Source organism: Mus pahari, chromosome 19, assembly GCF_900095145.1.
Source record: "Mus pahari chromosome 19, PAHARI_EIJ_v1.1, whole genome shotgun sequence".
In the NCBI taxonomy this organism is placed as follows: domain Eukaryota; kingdom Metazoa; phylum Chordata; class Mammalia; order Rodentia; family Muridae; genus Mus; species Mus pahari.
This window is the reverse complement of record NC_034608.1, coordinates 2,020,718-2,040,753: the sequence shown is the minus strand read 5'-3', so window position 1 is coordinate 2,040,753 and position 20,036 is coordinate 2,020,718. Positions and strand designations below refer to the sequence as shown.

General features: G+C 52.1%; 1 protein-coding gene across 9 annotated transcripts; it reads right to left on the bottom strand.

Moving 5' to 3' along the window:
• Window positions 1-2,093: 2,093 nt before the first annotated feature.
• Epn1 (epsin 1) lies at window positions 2,094-19,970 on the bottom strand. Of its 9 annotated transcripts, none has more exons than XM_029531892.1 (12): window positions 19,717-19,970; window positions 18,310-18,353; window positions 16,294-16,622; window positions 10,192-10,441; window positions 7,374-7,498; window positions 6,952-7,026; window positions 6,350-6,433; window positions 5,027-5,330; window positions 4,532-4,642; window positions 4,326-4,412; window positions 2,868-3,125; window positions 2,102-2,707 (listed from the first exon to the last, which is right to left on the bottom strand). In XM_029531892.1, exons 3-12 carry the CDS (start codon window positions 16,519-16,521, stop codon window positions 2,499-2,501), a joined length of 1,731 nt encoding a protein of 576 aa, XP_029387752.1. In that variant the 5' UTR covers window positions 16,522-16,622; window positions 18,310-18,353; window positions 19,717-19,970; the 3' UTR covers window positions 2,102-2,498. The 9 variants fall into 9 exon arrangements, with proteins under 9 accessions (XP_029387755.1, XP_021074718.1, XP_029387752.1 ...); XM_029531891.1 differs by lacking the exon at window positions 18,310-18,353 and adding an exon at window positions 18,165-18,268; XM_021219060.2 differs by lacking the exon at window positions 18,310-18,353 and adding an exon at window positions 18,165-18,268 and having other exon boundaries at window positions 4,326-4,409.
• Between the last annotated feature and the right edge of the window lie 66 nt (window positions 19,971-20,036).

Below are 20,036 nucleotides of genomic sequence, written 5' to 3'. Positions count from 1 at the left end.
AGCATTAAAGCGTTGCTGTAGAAGGATCCTGTTTGTGTGCCGCGTCATTTCTTGCTGGCGGGAAGGTAGCGCGGGACACTCTCACTTCTTTAAAATCCGTTAAGTATACAAAGGTGTGTGCGTGGGCACAGGTGGAGCTCAGAAGACAACACTGGTAAGAGAGATGAACTGGCCTTAGGCTTACTAAGAGCATCTAGGGATTCTCCTTTCTGCTCACCATCTCTAGGTAGGAGCACTAGGAGTATACAAATGCACACTTCTGTGCATATCTTCTGTGAGTTCTAGACGTCTCAACACAGCTCCTCACACTTCACATGGTAAGTGCGTTACTACTGAGCCATGTCCCCAGCCTCAAAAGGGTCTTTCATGAAACCCAGGAGCATACCCATTCAGCTAGGCTGGTTGGCCAAGTCTCCAGGATGTGAACACCTGTGCCCCACCCACCTGCTGCTCTTACTCGTCAATCGGGATTAAAGACTACACCTTGGGTTTTGAGCTGTGTGCTTTGCCTGATCTCCAGCCCCTGAGCACACTGCCTAGAGATGAGGTGTCACTAAAAAGCCCTCACTGCTGGGGGAGCTGCTGTTTGAGCTGACTCATCTTGTCATGGGAATCACTGCCCTGCTGAGCCTCCAGGGCTTCCTTGAATGGCAGCACCTGCCAAAACCCTGCTGGCTGGAATATTCTGGAATAAGGTATGAGACACAATCTCTTTGGGGTTGCTTTGTATTTCAGACTGTAAGGAAGATGCAAAGGGGACATGCAAAGGTTGTGTGGTGGCTACAGAGCATCAACCCTTACCCACCAAACTGGTTTCCTCCCACGACAGATTAACCGAAACTGGTGTAAAGTTCAGAGGTAAAAAAAAAATAATAATAATAATAAAATAAAATTCCACCAAACACACTTCCTTCAGGGAACATGGTTTAACTGGAGTGTTCACCCAACCACAAAGTCATTCACTCAACCCACAAGATAAAGGCCCCTCCTGCCTCACCACCCAGCTGAACTGTCCTAGGAACTCCTCCCCCCTGAAGCAAGGGACTAGAGCAGAGGGGCTTCAGGAAGCGGCAGCAGACGACAGTTGGGAATGCCTACCAACACACCCAGAGCACTCACGGCTGGACTTCTCAGCCAGGGAGACACCTACCGAACTAACCTGATCCCGACGGAGCCCCAGTGCCCTGTAGCCAGCTTCCTCGACTATGGGGGTGACACCACTTCCCCCATGCACTTCAACTTTCCCAATGCCCCTGGCCTACAGGAGGAAACAGATGGGGGGTGGGGGGCAGTGTGCTCCCTGTTGTGAGTGCCAGTGGCCACTCCTCAGCAAGTAGCGGTCCCTAACCAAATATAACTCATCTCATGACATTTTTGCTCTGCAGCCTGTATGGGGTAAACCCTCACAATGCCCCTGACGCCAGTCTCCCAGGCACATCCTATCTACTTTCGGAGGTATCTTTAACTGGCCTGGGTGCTGCTCCAAGGCTCCAACATGGTAACAGGTGTAATGGTGATATGACCATCTGCGTCATAAAGAGCCTCCACGAGAAAAGTGGGAGTTAAGTATCACATCTGTGCTGGTCTGACTCCCACCCGGCCTTCAACCAAAGCAACTACTGCCAGGAAACTGAAGCCAGCAGTCAGGATCTGACCTGGGGAGTAATGAAAGACCCCACCTAGAAGGACAACCCAGGAAGCATGGAATGACATTGTTGGCAAAGCACCTACCCACCCAGGCCACCCAAGGATTTGCTAACAGTAATCACATGTGGTCAAGCACATGATAAAAACACATAGCAATGGCCAAGAGATGCCATCTGGTGGTCCACTGGGTTTAGCCAACAGAGGCTAACAAGACTTTCAAAGCATGCTAGGATGAATTAGTGATGCCTGTGTAGGACTCAGGGCCACGGCCCGGGTCCTTCCCGTCCTCACCCAGCCCAGCTCCAGGAACTAAATCAGGGAATTCAAAGCTTCAGAAAGGTTCATTCCCAGTTAATTCCCAAGAAGTGACTCTGGCCAAACCTTGAGTCTGCCCTGGAAGAGTGGCTTCTCAGGGACATGTGAACCGTGGATGGGAATTTGAGGGAGCCACACCCATGAGAATTGCCATTTATTCCCGAAGTTGCCAAAATCATCACCAAGGATTCACCAGGGGTGCCAAGGGAACGAGGAGGCTCAAACACTGATTTGGGGGTTGTCAGGAGTTTAGAGGGAGGTGGAATGGGTGGGGGAACCCCAGCTGTCCCTCCCCCATCTAATGCCACAGAAAAGGGTCCTCCTCTGGCCGGCTCCCCTCTCCATCCCCATGTCCAGTTTTTCTCAAGGGGAGGCGGGTTGGGGACTTGGGAAGAGGGTGTAGTGTGAGTGGGCCCCAGGAGGGGGAAGGGCACTGTGGGGGAAGGCCCCCCATTTCACATGCACTCACAATACTGATCTCCTACGGAGCAGAAATTGGGGAAGCCAGCTGAACCAGGCCTCCCTCCTATCCTGGATTATAGGAGGAAGGGGTTAGTGTTAGGGGCTGGGGGACCTGGGGGCATCATGGGGGGCAGGCCAGGGCCTCCACCAAGAGGAGAGATGTAGGTGGGTGGCGCTCCAGGAACTGGGGGCACAGGACTGAGACGGAGCTGGTTCAGGGTGAGCGTTGCAGGGGGTGCTGGCTGGAAAGGATTGGTGACGGAGGGGCCCGTGGGCGGAGCTCCTGCAAAGAGAAAAAGCAGTCAGCAAGTGCTTGTCTGCCCAGCGTCCAAGTCTTGGATACACACCCAGGTGGAGAGAAACATGCCTGCTCCATGAAACTTCTACTCTGTTGGGACCACAGAAGACACCAAAGACACAGGAGTCCCACAACCCACACTCACCGCTTGGAAGGAATGGGTTGGAAGCCTTGGCTCCTGGTGGTGTGGGACCTGGTCGGCTCACCAGCGAGTCCAGGTCCACGAGGGCTGCATTAGGGCCTAGGAATGACTCCGGAGTCTTCCGTGTTGGGGGGGTGGGAGTTGGGGTTGCAGCAGGTGGGGGACTCCCCACAGACTCAGCCAGAGATCCCCCAACCCCACTCATGTCGAATGCCCCAGGGCTGCGAGCAGGCACCTCTCCTGCGAGCAACTCCAACTCCCCTGAAAAAGCCAGGACAGTGCTCAGATGGAGTGGCAGGCCCACCCTGAGTTGGAGGAAGCGGGGGGGGGGGGGGGGGGGGAGGGGGGGGGGGGGGGGGGGGGGGGGGGGGAAGAAGCGGGTGAGAGGGGCAGGCTGAGCTGAGCCTGGACTAAAAACTGTGAGGATCTTACTGTGGAGAAGGACAGAGGGAATGATAGAATCGAGATCTCAGGGGAACCCACAGTGACAGTTCCAGAAGTAGTTTCTGAGTGTCTAGGGGACACTCGCAGTCTCAAATGAGCACTTCCCCCAAAAGAATATGCTGCATATGGAATTTTACAGTGCAGAAACCAAGCAGACACCCAAACCCTGGGATAGGTCATGACATCTTAGGGCTGGAAGACAAACCTTTGCCCTCTAGGAATTAACCAATGGAAACACATCTCTACACCACCAGCAGCACTTTAATGGAAGCTGGCTCATTGAATCAGGAAAATAAATGTGATTTAAAGATTGCCCAGGAGATACAAACAAATAATCCTAGCACTTGAGAGACTTAGATAGGACATTCAAGGGCAGTCTGAGGTATAGAATATAGCAAGATCCTGTCCCCAAAACAAAACAAAAAAAACAAAAAAATGGAAAAAGCTGGAGCTGGAGCTCAATGGTAAGGAACAAATGGGGTTCAATCCCAGTATAACAAGCAAAGATACCGGGGAGTATGGAGAAATGCACCTATACTTCCAGATACTCGAACCAAGGCACAAGGATGACAAGCTAGCAACCTAGCAATGTCTCATCTCCAAAGAAACAGAGTCCAAGGTAAGCAGGCCGTGTGTGGCTGTGGGAAGGCACTGACAAGGAGACACAGGCCCACTCGTGGGCTATTTGCAGTCAAGATGCACAGACCTACAGTCTACAGTCAAGGCGGGTGCTAGTCTGTTCCAGGGCCTCACACTGTTAAACAGAAGACAGCCCACCGCCGCCCCAGGGGGGCCCGAATTTCTCCAGTTCCTATCCCCACTCAATAAATGATCCGGAAGCAGAAAGAGGTCAGACAGGAATGTGGATAGGATGTCCATAGAGGGGTGGCTGAGTTTGACTCACTCTATCACGTCCATTCTACCCCCTCAAGCACAGCAGGCACCACCTGGAACAAGGCAGAGACAAGAAGCAACCGAGTATGGGGGCTCCCGGGGTCAAGAGGAGGGGTGACTCACCTGTGCTGCTCCCAGAGGTTGGCAGGGCGGTGCGGAGTCGGTCGAAGTCTGAGAACTCATCAGGCTCTGCGTCAAAGCCCCCAACTGCTGTGGGGGTCAGGGTGTTGAGCTCAGCAGCCGACGAGGGGATCCGCCTCAACCTCCCCCACCCTCAGGACCCAGATAAGTACAACACTCGCACCAGGACTGCCTCCCTAGCCCAGTACCTGCAGTGCCGTTGCTGCTGGGCTTGGCAGGTGAACCTCCCCAAGGGTCTGAGAAAGCCGGGGCGGGTGCCCAGGGGTCAGAAGATGGGGGCCCACTGACAGGGGCCCCACCTAGATGAGGAAAGAGATATATGAATTAGTAGGATCTCCTGCTCGGAAAGCTGCTGCCTCTCAATCCGGCATGGCCCCAAATCACCCAAACAAATGACTAGCCTCACTCTCAGGTCCTTCTACCTACAAACACATTAGCATTACTTAGCTAGTCAAGGGGCAGGCTGGGCCCACCCATATCTGCTCTCAAAAGCACCATCAACGTTCCCACCACGTACCCCTCTACAGCCTGCCTTCCTTCGCTTACTTAGCTTACACGCCAGATGCCCAAGCCTCTCTCTCTCTGCCTTGGCCATCTCACCACCCCTTACTCTGCCCAAGGCCTTCCTTCCTAAAGAGATGGCTTCCCCTGGGGGCTTCAAAGGAGAGTATGCTGGTGCTCACCATCAGAGCTTCCCCACGGGTCAGGGGTCGGCCCCTCTCCAGCTGCAGGAGCTGGGGTCCCACCCCAAGGATCAACAGAGGGCCCTGTAGGGGCTGCAGGCCTCCAGGGATCCCCGGAGGCTGGTGTGGGGGCTGCACCACCCCAAGGATCAGCAGCTGGAGGGACAGCAGGTCCCCCCCAAGGGTCTGAAGCGGCAGCAGCCACAGGGACGGCAGCAGGCACAGATGCCGGGCCCCCCCAAGGGTCTGAGGCCTGTGGAGGGGCTGGGGTTGTGAAGACATCAGCAAGATCCATGAGAGATGACTGCAGGAAAGAGAAGAGAAGGGATGTGAGCGGAGAACTAGAGACAGAGTCAGGATGCCACCCACAGGTGGCTGCACCTCCTTCTCCTCATCCCCGTTCTGCCTACCATCCCATCCTCCCAATTTCCCTATCCAGCCACTCTACCTACTCATCCTCCAGAGGGCCCCAATTTACCCACTCATTCCCTGGCCCTTGTCTATTCCCGGTACACCCCGGGTCCTCTGAATGAAGACAAAGGTGAAGCCCTCCTCCCTCACCCACTAGGTGCTTTGGCTGGATTGTAAGCTGATCTAGCCCAGTCCTCATCACAGCAAGCCTTCCCTGAGCTCCTACCAGGTCACTCCGGTCCCCTCCCAACGCCACATCACTGCCCTGCAGTGCACACCATGCAGCGCTGCCTGCCTATGGCTGCCTGCCCACGTGCAGACACTGAAGCAATGCCTTGACATTCTGAGGGCAGGTACATAAAAGCACCCAACCAAAGCCCTCACGTGACAGTGGAGGTGACCCACAGAGGCATGTGCAAGCACACGAGAGCCTGCAAGAGAGCGAGCACACACGCACGCACGCACACACTCACTCACTCACACACACTCTCACACTCTCACACATACACACACACACACACACACACACACACACACTCACTCACTCCCTCCCTCCCTCCCTCCCATCGGTACCCACGAGGCAAACAGTCCGAGAGACAAAACAGCCAGGTCTTCCCCAAGTGGCCACTCTTACACTCAGAGTATAAAGGGCAGAGGCAGAAACAGGTGAGCCTCCCACAGGCAGATGCAGGACCTCCCAGGCCTAAGGCCAGCCTGAGCAGACACTGCTGCTATCGAGAAAGCCACAGTGGCAGGAAAGTCATACTGGGGCTGGGGCTGGGGCTGGGGCTGGGGCTGGGGCTGGGGCTGGGGCTGGAGCCGGTAGAGTACTTGCCTAGGATGCACAAAGCCCTGGGCTCAATCCTCAGTCAAGAGCTAGTGACCCAGAGGACGGAACACACAGGCGCTCACCTCCTCCTTGCCCCCAGTCTCCCTCTTGCTCTCCTCTATTGCCATCTGCAGCCTCAGGTCATCCCCACGACGGATCCGCTCTTCCTATGGAGAGCAGAAGCAGCCAGACAGGTAGGGTTCAGACACGGGCCATGGGAGGACAGCTGGCCCAGCCCGGAAGTCCCCATCCCAACCACCCGCTCTCCCACTCTGAAAACAAAAATTTTAAAATTAAAATGGAATGTGAACAATGTATGGAATGGGGATGGGAATGGGACACTGGGTCAAAGGTGGGGCAGGAGGCTCGGAGCTTGGTGTGGTCCAGAGGGAAAGGGGCTGTGTGTAGGGTGCTATGGACGGGATGCCTGAACCTGGCTGTAAACCAGCTTATGAAGCAGTGGGACCAAGGAAGAGGAGGAGGCCCTCTCATCCTGGCCTGCTGCCGAGGTGCATGACCTAGTGATACTTGTACCCCCAGGTCTGGAGCAGACTATCCAGTCAGTGTCCTGGGGGTCCACACTGGCTTCTGTTTGGATGCTGAAAGTGAATCCTCCTGTACTCAGGGAGGCAGCTCAGGACGGGGCAGGAGTAAGGAACCCTGGGGAGAGGGAGGCCACGCTGACCTTATCGTGCTCCTCTCGGCTCAAACTAAGGGCCAGCTGGAGCTGGACGTCATCCTCGGGGCCGCAGGACGGGGGCTGGTGGAGACAAAGTATGAGGGGCAGGGCAGGGGAAGTCGGAGCCAGAGTAACAGGCAGAGAGGCGGGCCAAAAAGGGACAGAGGGCCAGGGCTGAGCAAGATCAGGGAAGAAGGAGACACTGGTTCTCCCAAACCGATAAAGATGGGCAGAGAAAGAAGGAAGCTGCATGCCTGACTGTCAAAAGTGCAGGACAGCTTCCCAGGAGAAAAGCTAAAGATGGAGGAAGGACCAGAACAGAGAGACAGCAGGAGCAGGGAGAGGAATGGGTGGAGAGTGAAGCGGCGAGGCATGAGGACAGGATGGCAGAACAGAAGTCGGCCCTCACCCTCCACAGTGCCCTGTACCTGGTCGGCCTCCTCCTTGCTCATAGCCAGGGCCAGCTGGAGCTGCAACTCCTCCTCCCCGCTGCTCTGTGGCCATGCCTGCTCCGCCTCGGGAGGTGGTCCAGAGCCCACGGCTGCTGAGGAGGCTGGAAACAGGAAGACAGAAAGACACAGATGGACCAGAAACCAAAAGATGGGGACCCACAGCCAGATGTGGGCTGCAGCCCAAAACCCAGCACAGATCCCTTTCCCCCCAAATGGCCTCTGAGGGTCAAACTGGGAGAGAAAGTTATGGAGTCAGAGTCCAAGGAGGGGCAAAGGCCAGCCCCAACCTCAGAACAACAAGCTGCTGCTAAGGGACAACCAGTGTGCTGAAGGACAGCAGGGGCCAGGCCTCCACAGGGATCCTCCCTGGTTTCCCAGGCTAGGGGAGCTCCCAATAGAGCAGACAAGGGCCTCCGTTTCCAAGCAGGATTGCAGCCCTGGTAGGAACAGCTGGCACTTACGAGGGAAGGCAGTGTCTGTCCAGACTATGGAGACCAACGATGGGAACAAGAGCCACTGGTGTCAGAAGGGCATGGAGATAGGGGAAAGGCCACAGTAAACTCAAGAGTCTGGCTCCGGGCCAGCAGAAGGGAGAGGTTGATGGTGCCAAGAGGAGAACCAAGAGACTCTACTTCCTATAGCCTGCATCTTCTCACCACCTCCTTCAGCCCTGTTACCATGCCCTGGCACTGTCTACAACAGGCTCCATGGTGGCTCCTGATTCCCTGACAGAGGGCAGGTTTCTAACCACTGCTCCAGCAGTGATCCAGAGAAGATCCATACACTATAGCAAGCTGTCTGCTCCTGCCCCCAAAGCACTTTTATCCTAAGATAGATCCTGGAACATCCTCATGAGGTAGGTGCTGGCAACCCACACCCCACTGCCAAGCCTACTGCAAACACCTTAAGCTCCCACCCAAGTTGCATACAGTGACACTGAAGGCCCCACTTCAAACCTTACAAGGAAATGGGCAGCAGCCAACAACACAACATCTTCCCAGCCACCCAGCTTCAGGCTCCCTGTGACCTCCAGCCCTTTCTTTGCAGCCCTCTCCAACTCCTGTAGAAACTTTCCTCTCTCTCCAAGCAGTTTGCTCTAGGACATGGGTCAGGAGACCATGGCTGATGGCCAAAGCTGGCACTTTAAACAGTTGAGAAAGAAAATGAAAGAACATGTCAAGACATACAAAAATCGTTAAGAATTCCAACTGAAGCCAAGTAGTGATGGCAAACTCCTTTAATCCTAGCGCTCGGGAGGCAGAGGCAGGCGGATCTCTGAGTTCGAGGCCAGCCTGGTCTACAGAGTGAGTTCCAGGACAGCCAGGGCTACACAAGAGAAACCCTGTTTCAAAAAGCAAAATACAAATAAACAAAAAAATCAATTCCAATTTCAGAGTCCACGACAGAGCATGAGAAGCCTGTGACCCAGCTCATGTGTGTGTGGACAGGTAACAAATCACCTCAGTCTCCTGTGTCAGCAAAGCTCAAGACACTGGGAAAATGGCCTCATGGGCTAACACACCTGCCGCTCAAGCATGAGAACCAGAGCTGAGATCCCCAGAATACACCCAAACACTGCGCAGACTTAAACAGTTCACTAGTAATTCCAGCCTAGGAAGACAGAGACAGGCGCCAGAGCACGCTGGCTCAAGGCTAACAGATTGGTGAGCTCAGGGTTTGACCAAGACCATGCATCAAAGAGAACAATGTGTAAAGCTGTCAATGCTTGCCTCCATACACGTGGCTGCAAGTAGATAGCCATCTGTTCACATGCGCACCCCATACACACATATGCATGCATAGCACACACCTTCCACAAAGTCGACCAGGCATGTTCCTTGACATCCCTCCTCAGCCCGGCCCAATCCTGTATTACAGCTTCCACTCTTCCCCAGGCCCCTACCCTCTACTGTGCTCACTGCTTTAAGGTCTACCTGAGCACATCCCAGTGTCCCCACATCTCTGACCCAAACATGATGCATCAGACTTTTGATTCTATCTGCCCCGGAAGGTCCGACCCAGCTGACCCCCGGAAAAGCACTGCCTTCCCATGCCCATAGCCACTTGCAAACTCAGTGCTCACAACTGTACTCCTATAGTCTCCCGAACTAACACTCTTCCTGCTTCCCCTGCCATGGTCCCTCAGCATGAACAAAATGAAACCCTGTATAATCCAGGACCCCACACGTGCCACTGAACATGCCACTGGACAGATCACAGCCTTATGACATGGGACACACTCTCTCTTCATGCCACTTTCATTTATTTTTTAAATGCTCATCAGCAACCACTAAACTTGAATTCACCACTTACAACAACGTTCTAAGACTTCAAAAAGTAGACTCACAGGCTGTCCTGTCAGCCACGGTGCTGGCCTCCTCTGGGATTTAACACTACCCTTTAGCTAGAGGGACAATCTACATAAGGCCAGACTAGCAGCTCCACCAGAAGTAAGCACACATGTCCCCATCAGGGGCACCTAACCCTGAGCCTGGGGAGTTCCAAACTTCAAGCAATCTAACAAGATGTGGGCACACCTGCCTGGAGACTCCAAAAGCCAAGACAGGAGTCAGAGGCTCTGCTGACCAGCTGCCCTCAGTGTCCGGACACACTTAGGTCCAAAGGAGGCATTCTGCAAAACTTCAGGCAAGCTGAATGAAATGTCTAGAGTCTAAGACCATCCATCACACAAGGCAAGGGAGGAGAAGGGTGGATCAGCTAGAATGGGCCCACAGATAGGAAGAGGACAGATCCTAGCTGTCTGGGACTTCCAGGAGTGGGAGAGAAACCTCACCCGTGGCAGTCTGTGCCAGCTTCTCCTTGGTCTTGAGCGCGTGGGCGCGCTCCTCCCGGAGCCGATCCTCATCACGCAGCAAAGCCACCAGCTGCTTGGCCTTCTCCCGCACATTCACACCCTGGTCCTTGCCATCACGGTCCACATACTGGAAGTCCTTCAGCGTCTGCACAGCATACATGTTCTCTTTGCACTGTTGTGATACACGCTCAGAGCCAGTCTTGATGAGGTACTCCATCAACGTCATGGCCTGCAAAGTGCAGGTACACCAGTCACTGACCCTGACCTCTACTGGAAAAAGGGCAGAAACTGAGGAAGCATCTGGGCCCTGGGTCAGCCGCCCACATTCAAGTCTCACAATCCACGGTCTGGCCACCCAGTAGAATGTGGAATGGACCTAAAAAGGAGAAAAGTGGGGCACAGACTACCATGAGCCACACACTGTGCTTGGCCAGAGAGGCCAGGGACAAAGGCCACACAATGTGTGCTCCCATGGATATAAAACATCCAGAAGAGACCAATTCAGACAGACAGAGGAGACCATGGGTTTCCAGAGGATAAGTGTAAGTGGGAAATGTCCAATAGGGTCAAAGAAAAGTTCATCCACCAGCCAGAGGTGTGACTACCAGCACCGAATATACCAGATGCCAATGGACTGCTCACCCCAAAAAGCTGACTGCTGTGCATGAGAGCTCTATGTAGTTCAGTAACAATTAACGCAGAAGACAAGATGGCAACCACCAAAGTAGCCAATCAGGGCACCATGTAGGACCACAAAACACGCCCCACACCCCAAAGGCAAAATCTGAAGCAACAGAGCCAAATTAAAGTGTAGCAAGTCTTAAGGATAAAGAGATGGCCTGATGCTAAAGGAATGAGATGTTCCAGGAGCCTCTGGGCCCAGGCTCTCTCAGGAAGTGCCCAAGCAGACAAAGGTCAGGAAAGACAGATCAAAGCAGACAAAGACAGCTCAATGGCATCCTTTGTTATCTCTATTTTGTAATATGAAAACAAATTCCATTTTCAGCAAGATGAAATTAAAGTACTTAAGGGGGAAAAAAAATTATAATTGTAACCCAGGGGCCAGAGAGATGGCTCAGTGGTTAAAAGTACTTGTTGCTCTTGCAGATGACCCCAGTTCCATTCCCAGCACCCACAAGGTGACTCACAGCCATATATATTCTAGTTTCAGGGATCTAACACCCTCTTCTAACCTCTGCAGGCACTAGCCACATAAGCAAGCAGTCCACACACATAGATACAGGCAAACAATCATACACATAGTGACATTAAATAAATCTTAAGCAAATGAAAACAAATAGCTAACCCAAGGAAAGATCTAACTCAAGGCCTGTTTCCACAACAATGTCATGGTCATGGTTCCCATAAGAATCTGAAAAAGGCTTAGTCACTATTCAAGGAGAACAGTACACCTTAGGTTTATGCAATGGCTACAAAGACTCCATGGAGACCCCCAAATTCAAACTTCACAGGCATGAATGGCATGAGAAGAAATGTGACAGGAGGAGGCAGCCACGGGAGCTAAGCACTATCTACACAGCGAAACTTGCTATAAAACACTGCTGCACCCCATTAAAGTTCTGTAATGGGGAGGGGAGGACAGGACAGAGACACCGTGATTTCCTATACAGACCACACTAGCCTCAACCTGAGAACTGGGATTACAGGGAGATGCCACCACCCACCTTTGCAAAGGCTTTCTGACAAGTATTTACACCTGATTGGTCCCCGGCTGGCCCCGGCAGTGTTTACTCTCAGAGGAGATATTTCTCTGCACGGTTACACCCAAAGGGAAAGGCAGAGAGGCAGGCCGGAGGCCCTTATGTTTTGGAATCCAGAATCTTCCAGATTGAAACCAGGAAGACACTGCACAGGGACACACGAGAATCCAATCAGAAGGGAGTTCCGCTAACAGCCATGCAACACGGGACAGGAGCACAGTATATAAATTACTTCCCCTTAGTGAACATCGTACTTTGTGCCGGAATGGTTACGAGCCACTTTTATCCTTGTAGCTCTCTGGACTTTGGAACTGCAGCTAAGACTATGATGCAGGAAACTGATCAAATGCCCAGGCATAGTGCCATGCACACAAAAACTGCTGCAAATGCACTGGGGCCACCCAAGAGAGTGTCAGAGTATCAGTGACACAGCTGCTATGTGCAACACTGAGAAGCAGAGGTCATTGCCCAGGCCTGGTAAGCAAAGCAAGAGGCCCCATACCTGGTCCCATACCTAAGGAGTTCTCAGATACTTCACCGATGTTCATAGTGCCCCAGGGGAAGGGATGTCATGAGGAAGCCTCCTAGGAAACTGAACAAGTCTCCTCCATCTCCCTCCGGGAGGAGCCTCCAGCAGTATGCACAATCCCACAAACTCATCAGGTTAAATACTCAGGCTTCAGTTGCTCCGATATACCTCAATGAAAAGCTTGGATAGATTTTTTTTTTTTTAATGCAGACAACTGAATGATCCCAAATAGATAAGCCATGGAGCTTGTTAAGTACTTGTACATTACAATGAACATTTAAAAGAGAGTTACCATCTTTCCATCTGGAGAGAAAATATCTCAGTTTTCACACTGCACAGTCTCTGACCAACTACTCCAAAGCAGTAGCTGCAGGGGCTGGGCTGTGTTCCAGTAACACTTTACTTACAAAGCAGGTAGTGCACAGGACTGACCCAGAGCCTGCCCTCAGCTGACTTCTGGTTAACATAAAGTAAAGACTGGGGTGCCACTGAGACCTGTACCCTCTAAGGACATAAATCAAAGGAATGGATTACAGGTCTCTACTCCCAGGCTGCCAGGCCCCTAAAGCACATTCTCCACAGGTTAACTAGACCTGCACAGTGTCACCAGGCAGGGCTGCACAAGCAGGAGCCCCAGCACAGCATGAGAAACCATAGAGTCAAAGCAAGCAGGACCCCGACAGAGCCACATGGGTTACGTACTTGCAAGCACTCAAAGCCGTGCCCGGCATCCCAGGAGCCCTGCCAAGAGCACCACACAGTCAGAATTGGGAGAGTAAAACTGCTCTACTGACTGTAGAATAGCTATAAAAAGGACATTTTGTCAGAACTCAAAAGACTATGCCTAGAAAGGGAGATTTTTGTCTTTACACCATATTTTGGTAAATCTGTCTTTAAAGAATTCCTTAAAAACTGGCATTAAAAAAAAAAAAAAATCATTCCAAGCCAGTCACAGTGGGGCACAAGTTTGAGGCCAAACTGACACACAGGGAGTTCCAAGATAGCCAAGACTGCATTTAAAAAAAAATCATTTGTTATCTATCTGTGGCAGCCTCTTTCAGGAAGCCTTTTCTGCCTTCTGGAGGCTATATAAGGTCTGTCACCAGCCCCTCCAAATACAACTGGACAACCACAACTACTTGCCTGAGAATGCCTAAAGTCTGGACCCCCAGTAAGGCTGGAAGCAGAAACGAACCTGGAAATCAAGATTCCCACTCCCTCAGCATCAGCCGCAGCTCACCTGGCCTCAGAAGCCCATCCACATGCCTTGCACTCCCCTGCCATATACCTACCATCTCCAGCCACTAGAGCTGCTTTCTCCAGACCGCCCCAGCCCTAGCTAAGGTCACCACACTGCTCTAGGCTCCTGGAGCACAGTCTCAGCCACTGAACAGGAGGGATCTGCATCCCAGGGCCTCCCTGGACAGCTCCCCCATTCCAGCCCTGCAGCCCTAACCCCTCCTCCTCACCCTCAATGAGGGTTTGCTGAGCACTGGACTGAGGTCAGGGACCCCTACAGAAGAGTTACGGGAAGGACTGAAGGAGCCCAGAGGAAGACCAACACTGTCAACTAACCTGGACCCCTGGAGCTCCCAGAGACTAAGCCACCAACTAAAGAGCATACATGGGCTAGTCCGAGGACCCTCTGCACATAGGTAGCAGAGGACTGCCTTGTCTGGCCTCAGTGGAAGAGGATGCACCTAATCCCTTGGAGACTTGATGTCCCAGGGAAGGGGGGATGCTGGAGGACACCCTCTCAGGTGAAGGGGAGGGGGAAGGGGTAAAAAATATGCAAGGAAGGACTGGGGGTGGGGCAACATTTTGGATGTAAATAAGTAATTAATAATAATTTAAAAGAGGCAGGTGGATTTCTGAGTTCGAGGTCAGCCTGGTCTACAGAGTGAGTTCCAGGACAGCCAAGTCTACACAGAGAAACCCTGTCTCGAAAAACTAAAATAAAAAAAAAATTAAAAATAAAAAAAGAAAGAAACAAAAAAACAAAAAACAAAACAAGGGTTTGCTTGTGACACTGGGCCTTTCTTTCCCCAGTTGCCACCAGAGTAAACGCCACCTGGCTTTTCACTCCACGTCCAGTAAGGAACTGAATCAATGATTAAATGCAACTCGGGACCACTCTTGGTGCGCTGTGATGGGCATGAAGCAGTTCTCAGTTCTCTGCTTCAACGCAGAGATGCTACTGTGTCTCCTCACCTCGAAGCAGAGGAGGCCTCTCAGACAGTTCAGGACAGTGCAGACTTTAAACTGGGACCATGAGGGCAGGTGCCTCAGTGTCCTCAGATGGAGAGCAGCACCTATCCCCCAGCCCCTAACTCCCCCCATCTGGGGCAGTCAGAAGAGACCCATCCCACAGAAGGTAGCCAGCAACCAGCCCGATGCCCTATAATCAACACTGTAACTTAGCCAGCTGACCCTAGCCCATGCCCTTAGCTGGGGGGGGGGGGGGGGGAGTCACTGGCAGCACCCCCACTCCCTAAGAGTATTGGTCAAACCTGAAACCAACTTGTTCAGTAATGCCCTGGGTGCACTGCCTTCTAAAGGGTCATGTATGCAACCAGGCCACACTTACCAACCTTTCACACCCACGTGCCCTCTGGCCCAGCAACTCCAGCACCAGAAAAATAAAAAGCACACCAGGATATTCACAGCATCAGTCTTGCTTTAAAAAGCAAAGCACGGCCTAGAAGTGTAGGCCTGTTAACTCCAGCTCCTTGGGGGACTGAGGAAGCACACAAACTCAAGGCCTACTTGGACTGCACAGCAAGTCAGAGACAAGCCATGACAATTCAGCAAAACTCTTTATCAAAACAACAGGTGAAAAATTGGATGTTGAGGATGTAAACAATAAAACGTTGTTTGTGTACGCAAAGGCCCTAGATTTAAAGCCCAGTGTCACAAGCAACAAACACCATGCAACAGTCTCCATGACCCCAAAATTCCTCTGTGTTCCACTTTGTTATCGCCCTAGTACATACAACACTTGATAGGCACTTGTCTGTCACCTGTCCCCAAGGCTCTGCCTTTCATAACAGATCAATAAATATCAGCAAGTCTGACATCCCCATAACCTGAGTGAGAGTCTCATATGCTGCACCAACATGCCCACAGCCCAGTCACCTGTGGATCAGAAGTACACTCCTCAAAGCATGAACAAAGATGGCCTTCAGAGGCTGGGAACTGATGCAAAAACAAAAACAACAACAAAACAAAAAACAACAACAAAAAATAAACAAAAAACACCTGAAGGATCAGGAGCTACAGAGCATAAAGCTAACCTTAAGACCATATCCAAAAACAAAAAAAAAAAAACCACCAACCCTAACTAAGAGCAAATACATGTCTGGGTACTGGGTACTGACACAATCCCTGAACTCAGAAGGCTCACTATAAATGCTAGGCCAGCCTGAGCTACACAGAAAGACCAAATGAAAACAAATGAGTTTAGGGGAAAAATCTTCCTGTACAGAATTATATTACCTTCTTGTCATTAATTATTCCCTTAATGACAGTATGACAGACACTATGTTATACACCATTGGCACTGTACTAGGTGCTGTAAGCAATAAAGAGAAAGACGCAGGAAGATGTCCCAATTTTACAGAAGGTACTAGACCATCATCAGACCCTGGTCAAGTGGAAAAGTAGGGATCAATGTCCCAGGGATGCTGAGGGCTCAATCTGTTGCCAAGAGATTTAACATAAAAGAATCATCTTCAACCTTTCCCCCCCTTGAGAAGGGCAGGGGTTGGGGAGAGAGATAACTAGGCAAGGCATACCCTGCGGTGCCCCACGGGACCACACCCAGGTGCTGACCTTGTAGACGTGCCTCCAGTTCTTGCCGTGGTCGTTGAGCCGCTTCCAGATCATGCTCATGATCTCAGAGAAGGCCACAACGTTGTAGGTGAGGTCAGCAATTTCTGACATGAGGGAGCTGGAGGGGCCCCAGGGGTCATTGCTTGTGGCCTCGCGGACCTTGATCTCAGCCTCTGAGTAGTTGTGGACGATATTCTTCATCTGACGCCGCAGCGATGAGGTCGACATTGTGCCCAGGAGTGGTGTCAAGGGGCGCCAGCCCCTGGGGCATGGAGAAATGTCGCGACTCACAAAGGGAGACCGCAATGGACGTTGGTAGATCACCACATCTGGGGGGTTAGGAGGAGAGGCTTTGGAAGCACAAAGGAGATGTGGGGGCAACCAGCACCCAAGCTGCCCGAGCCTCCCGTTCTGCAGGTTTCCCACCACCCTTGAGGGGAAAGCAAGACGCTAAGTGGCTGAGAAGACTCCCTCCCATTAACTTCTGTCTTAAAGTTAGCTCAGCCTTCTTTCAGTTCCTCAAACAAGTCTAGCTTCTTCCTGCCTGGGGCCCCAGATCAGCTAAGGCAGAACATGCAGGGGTAGGTCAGATGCCCTGAGTCCATACCCTAACTCAGCCACATCTCAACAGGAAAGGCCGTTAGGCCTTGGATTTCTCTGGGACAAAGTGAAGTGATGCACGTGTGGTAAGGGTCTACTACACAGGTTGCAGTAGAAGCCAGCCAGCTCTCAGGGGGCACCCGTCCCGTCCTGCTAACAGACTCGTCCTCCTTCCTCACCAGATTTGACACACATCCCCAGGGTGCTGCTTACACGAACTCAAATGTCATTGTCACTGTTCCCAGAGGGGTTGCTGTGAGTGGATTCTTGTGATTTTATAGCTGTTTGTCTGATTCGGAAACTATGGTTGACCTAAGACCCACAGTGGTAGAAAGGATATTTGTTTGGTTTTTCTCTACAAAGACGCTGGCTGGGAAAAACCATTCAATCAACAGTGGAGGAAGGAAATGGAGAGAGAGAGAGAGAAAGAAGAAGGAGGAGGAGGAGGAGGAGGAAGAGGAAGAGGAGGGGGGAGAGAAAGAAAAAGAAAGAAAGAAAGAAAGAAAGAAAGAAAGAAAGAAAGAAAGAAAGAAAGAAAGAGAGGAGGGAGGGAGGGAGAGAGAAGCAAACACCCCTGGGACAGGAGTCATGGCAAAAGAGGCCAATGATGGGATTTAAAAAATGGTAGGGAGACAGAGGAGACAGCCTGAGGTGGTGCAGGTGCCCAGGGGACTAGGTGTCCCGAGGGTAGGGAGGGAAGCTCAAGGCTCAAGGGAGCAGAGAGATAAGAAATGTAGGAGTCCCCACTAATGGATACCAGCTGTGCCATGAGGCACATATTATCTCATTTAACACTGAATGTCGACAACGGCCTCGTGGAAGTTAAATAACTTGGCCAAGGTCACATCATCAATGCCAAAGCAGACTCACCAATCAAACCCACTTTACCTGTATAAGCTCTTATTTTTTGGTGGACTGGGGGGGCTGGGGTGACACAACATCTCTCTCTACATGGCCTTGACTGTCCTGGAACTTGAAGAGCTAAATCCATGTGTCCCTCCCCTCCCAAGTGCTGGGTTAAAGGTGTGTGCCATTAAACTCATGCTTTTAAATTAACCTAAATAACCTAACCTGTGTTGTGACCAGCTGACAGAAATCGAGCAAATGAGGGTAATATTAGCACTCCCACAGCCTTCACATCCCTTCTAGACACCCATTAAGTCCTTTGCGCTGCACTATCAACTCAATAAATCCTTGCAAATCCATGACTCACGGCCACTTCACACAGGAGGGGACAAGGGCACAGTAGTACCCTGCCCGAGGACACACACCTCACAACTGGAGCAGCCTGGGTCCAGAGTAGACTCCGATCACCAGTCTGTGCCTCTCCAACAAGTCATGGAGGGAGATTTACTGAGCCCTACCATGATCCAACCTGAAGGAAGACATAGGAGAATAGGAAAGGCTGCTCTTTACCTTGAATTCAGGCCAGAGAATGGAGCACCTGCAAACAGGTATAACTAGGCAAAGGAAAAAAAAAAAAAAGTGGCTGAGTCCCAAGTCAGGCCTGGACAGACACCAGAAGACAAACAGATATGACAAACATAAGGAGATTGGGGGAGGGGAGAGAAAGGGAAGGAGAGACAGGGAGAGAGAGAGGGAGAGGGAGAGACACACCAAAACTCAGGCAAAAAGAAAGCAAGCAATACAGCGAGGCAGGACAGGGAGGACAGAAAGTCAGGGACTCTGAAACAAAACACACACATGACACACAGAGCTGGGGGGTGGGGGGCAGTAAGAGATATAACTTAAAAGAACACAAAATTTGCATTCAAATCCCGGCCACATAAGCAACCAGCAAAACCACCCTGTGACTCAGTTCACCTAACTGTGTAACAGAGGGAGGGGTGCTACCCGGCAAGCTTGCTGATTAAATAAGACGGGTACATAAAGGGCTTGGTTCTGTGCCCCACAGATAGATAGTAGGCGCTCGGTACTCCTGGCTGCTATTATTATCAGAAGAAAAAAAAAAAACATTTCCAAAAGGGTGGCATCTAAAGACGCACTAGCCTAACACCAACTACCTACTTCAAGCATGTTCAAAAAAACATACTAAATCTCACAAATGCTGCTGAAAATGAGGCAATTTTCCACACTTGGTTAATTTAGAATTGCTTATTAAACAGTACAAACAATATAGTGAAATTCTCCCAAGGGGAACTCAAAAACCTGGTATCAAATACTAAGCGAGACAAAATCTCTAGTAACTAGAGCTACTAGTAATCACATGCCTAACTCCAGGCCAGGCACTGTTAGGCACTTTACCAGGACCACTCCAATGCGGAGACCCTGTGGTGCAGAAACTGAAGCCCGAGGCAAGCTCCGACCAGAACACCAGAGACTCGGAAACCTGGGAGGCACATCCTAACTAAGCCCAAGCAATAGGTTCCTAGAAAGGAATTTAGGGCCTGGGGACCACAGCAGTGACCGGGAGAGAGCTAATGCACCAGAGGGAGACCAGTCTAGGGAAAAGAAGACACAGAAACCCAGAAAATACAAGCACTGCATCCTGACAGGAACACGGAGCGATCCAGGACACACACACAAGCACTCGGATCTCCAAACCCTTTTGTACAAACACCGAAAACACAGAAGCAGAGCAACACAAACAACAGGGCCACGCGAGACGGGGACACTGACAATCCCAAAAAAAGACACACACCGGCAGGCAAACCCGACCCGGGCACAGCGGTACAAAAGCAGCCACAAGCCATCAGCGGCTGGGACACCGGCTCCGAGGCTGGCTGGACCCGCGCGCGACACGGCCCAGGTCGGAACACCGGACTTGCCGCGACGGAGGCCAGCATTGCGCCCCTCGCTCACCTCGGCCCGCTTATACCGGGCTTCCAGGGGTCATGACGGTCAGCCCCCTGCCCCCGCTCGGCCTCGGTGTCGCGGGGCGCGCGCCGAGCTGCGGGAAGCAGAAGTGCGCACGTGCGCACGCACAGACGCACGGAGGGCCGCACAGCGACGGCCCCGCCGCCCCGGCGCCCGGGAGGGGCGCGGAGAGCCGGGCGGGGGAGGGGAGCCGCCGAGCGGACGGGAAGCAACCGAAGGTGGCAGCGGACCGGAAGCGGAAATGACCCCACGCGCCCCACCCTCTGCACTTCGCCCGGCAGCCTTCACTTCCGCGACCAAACCCG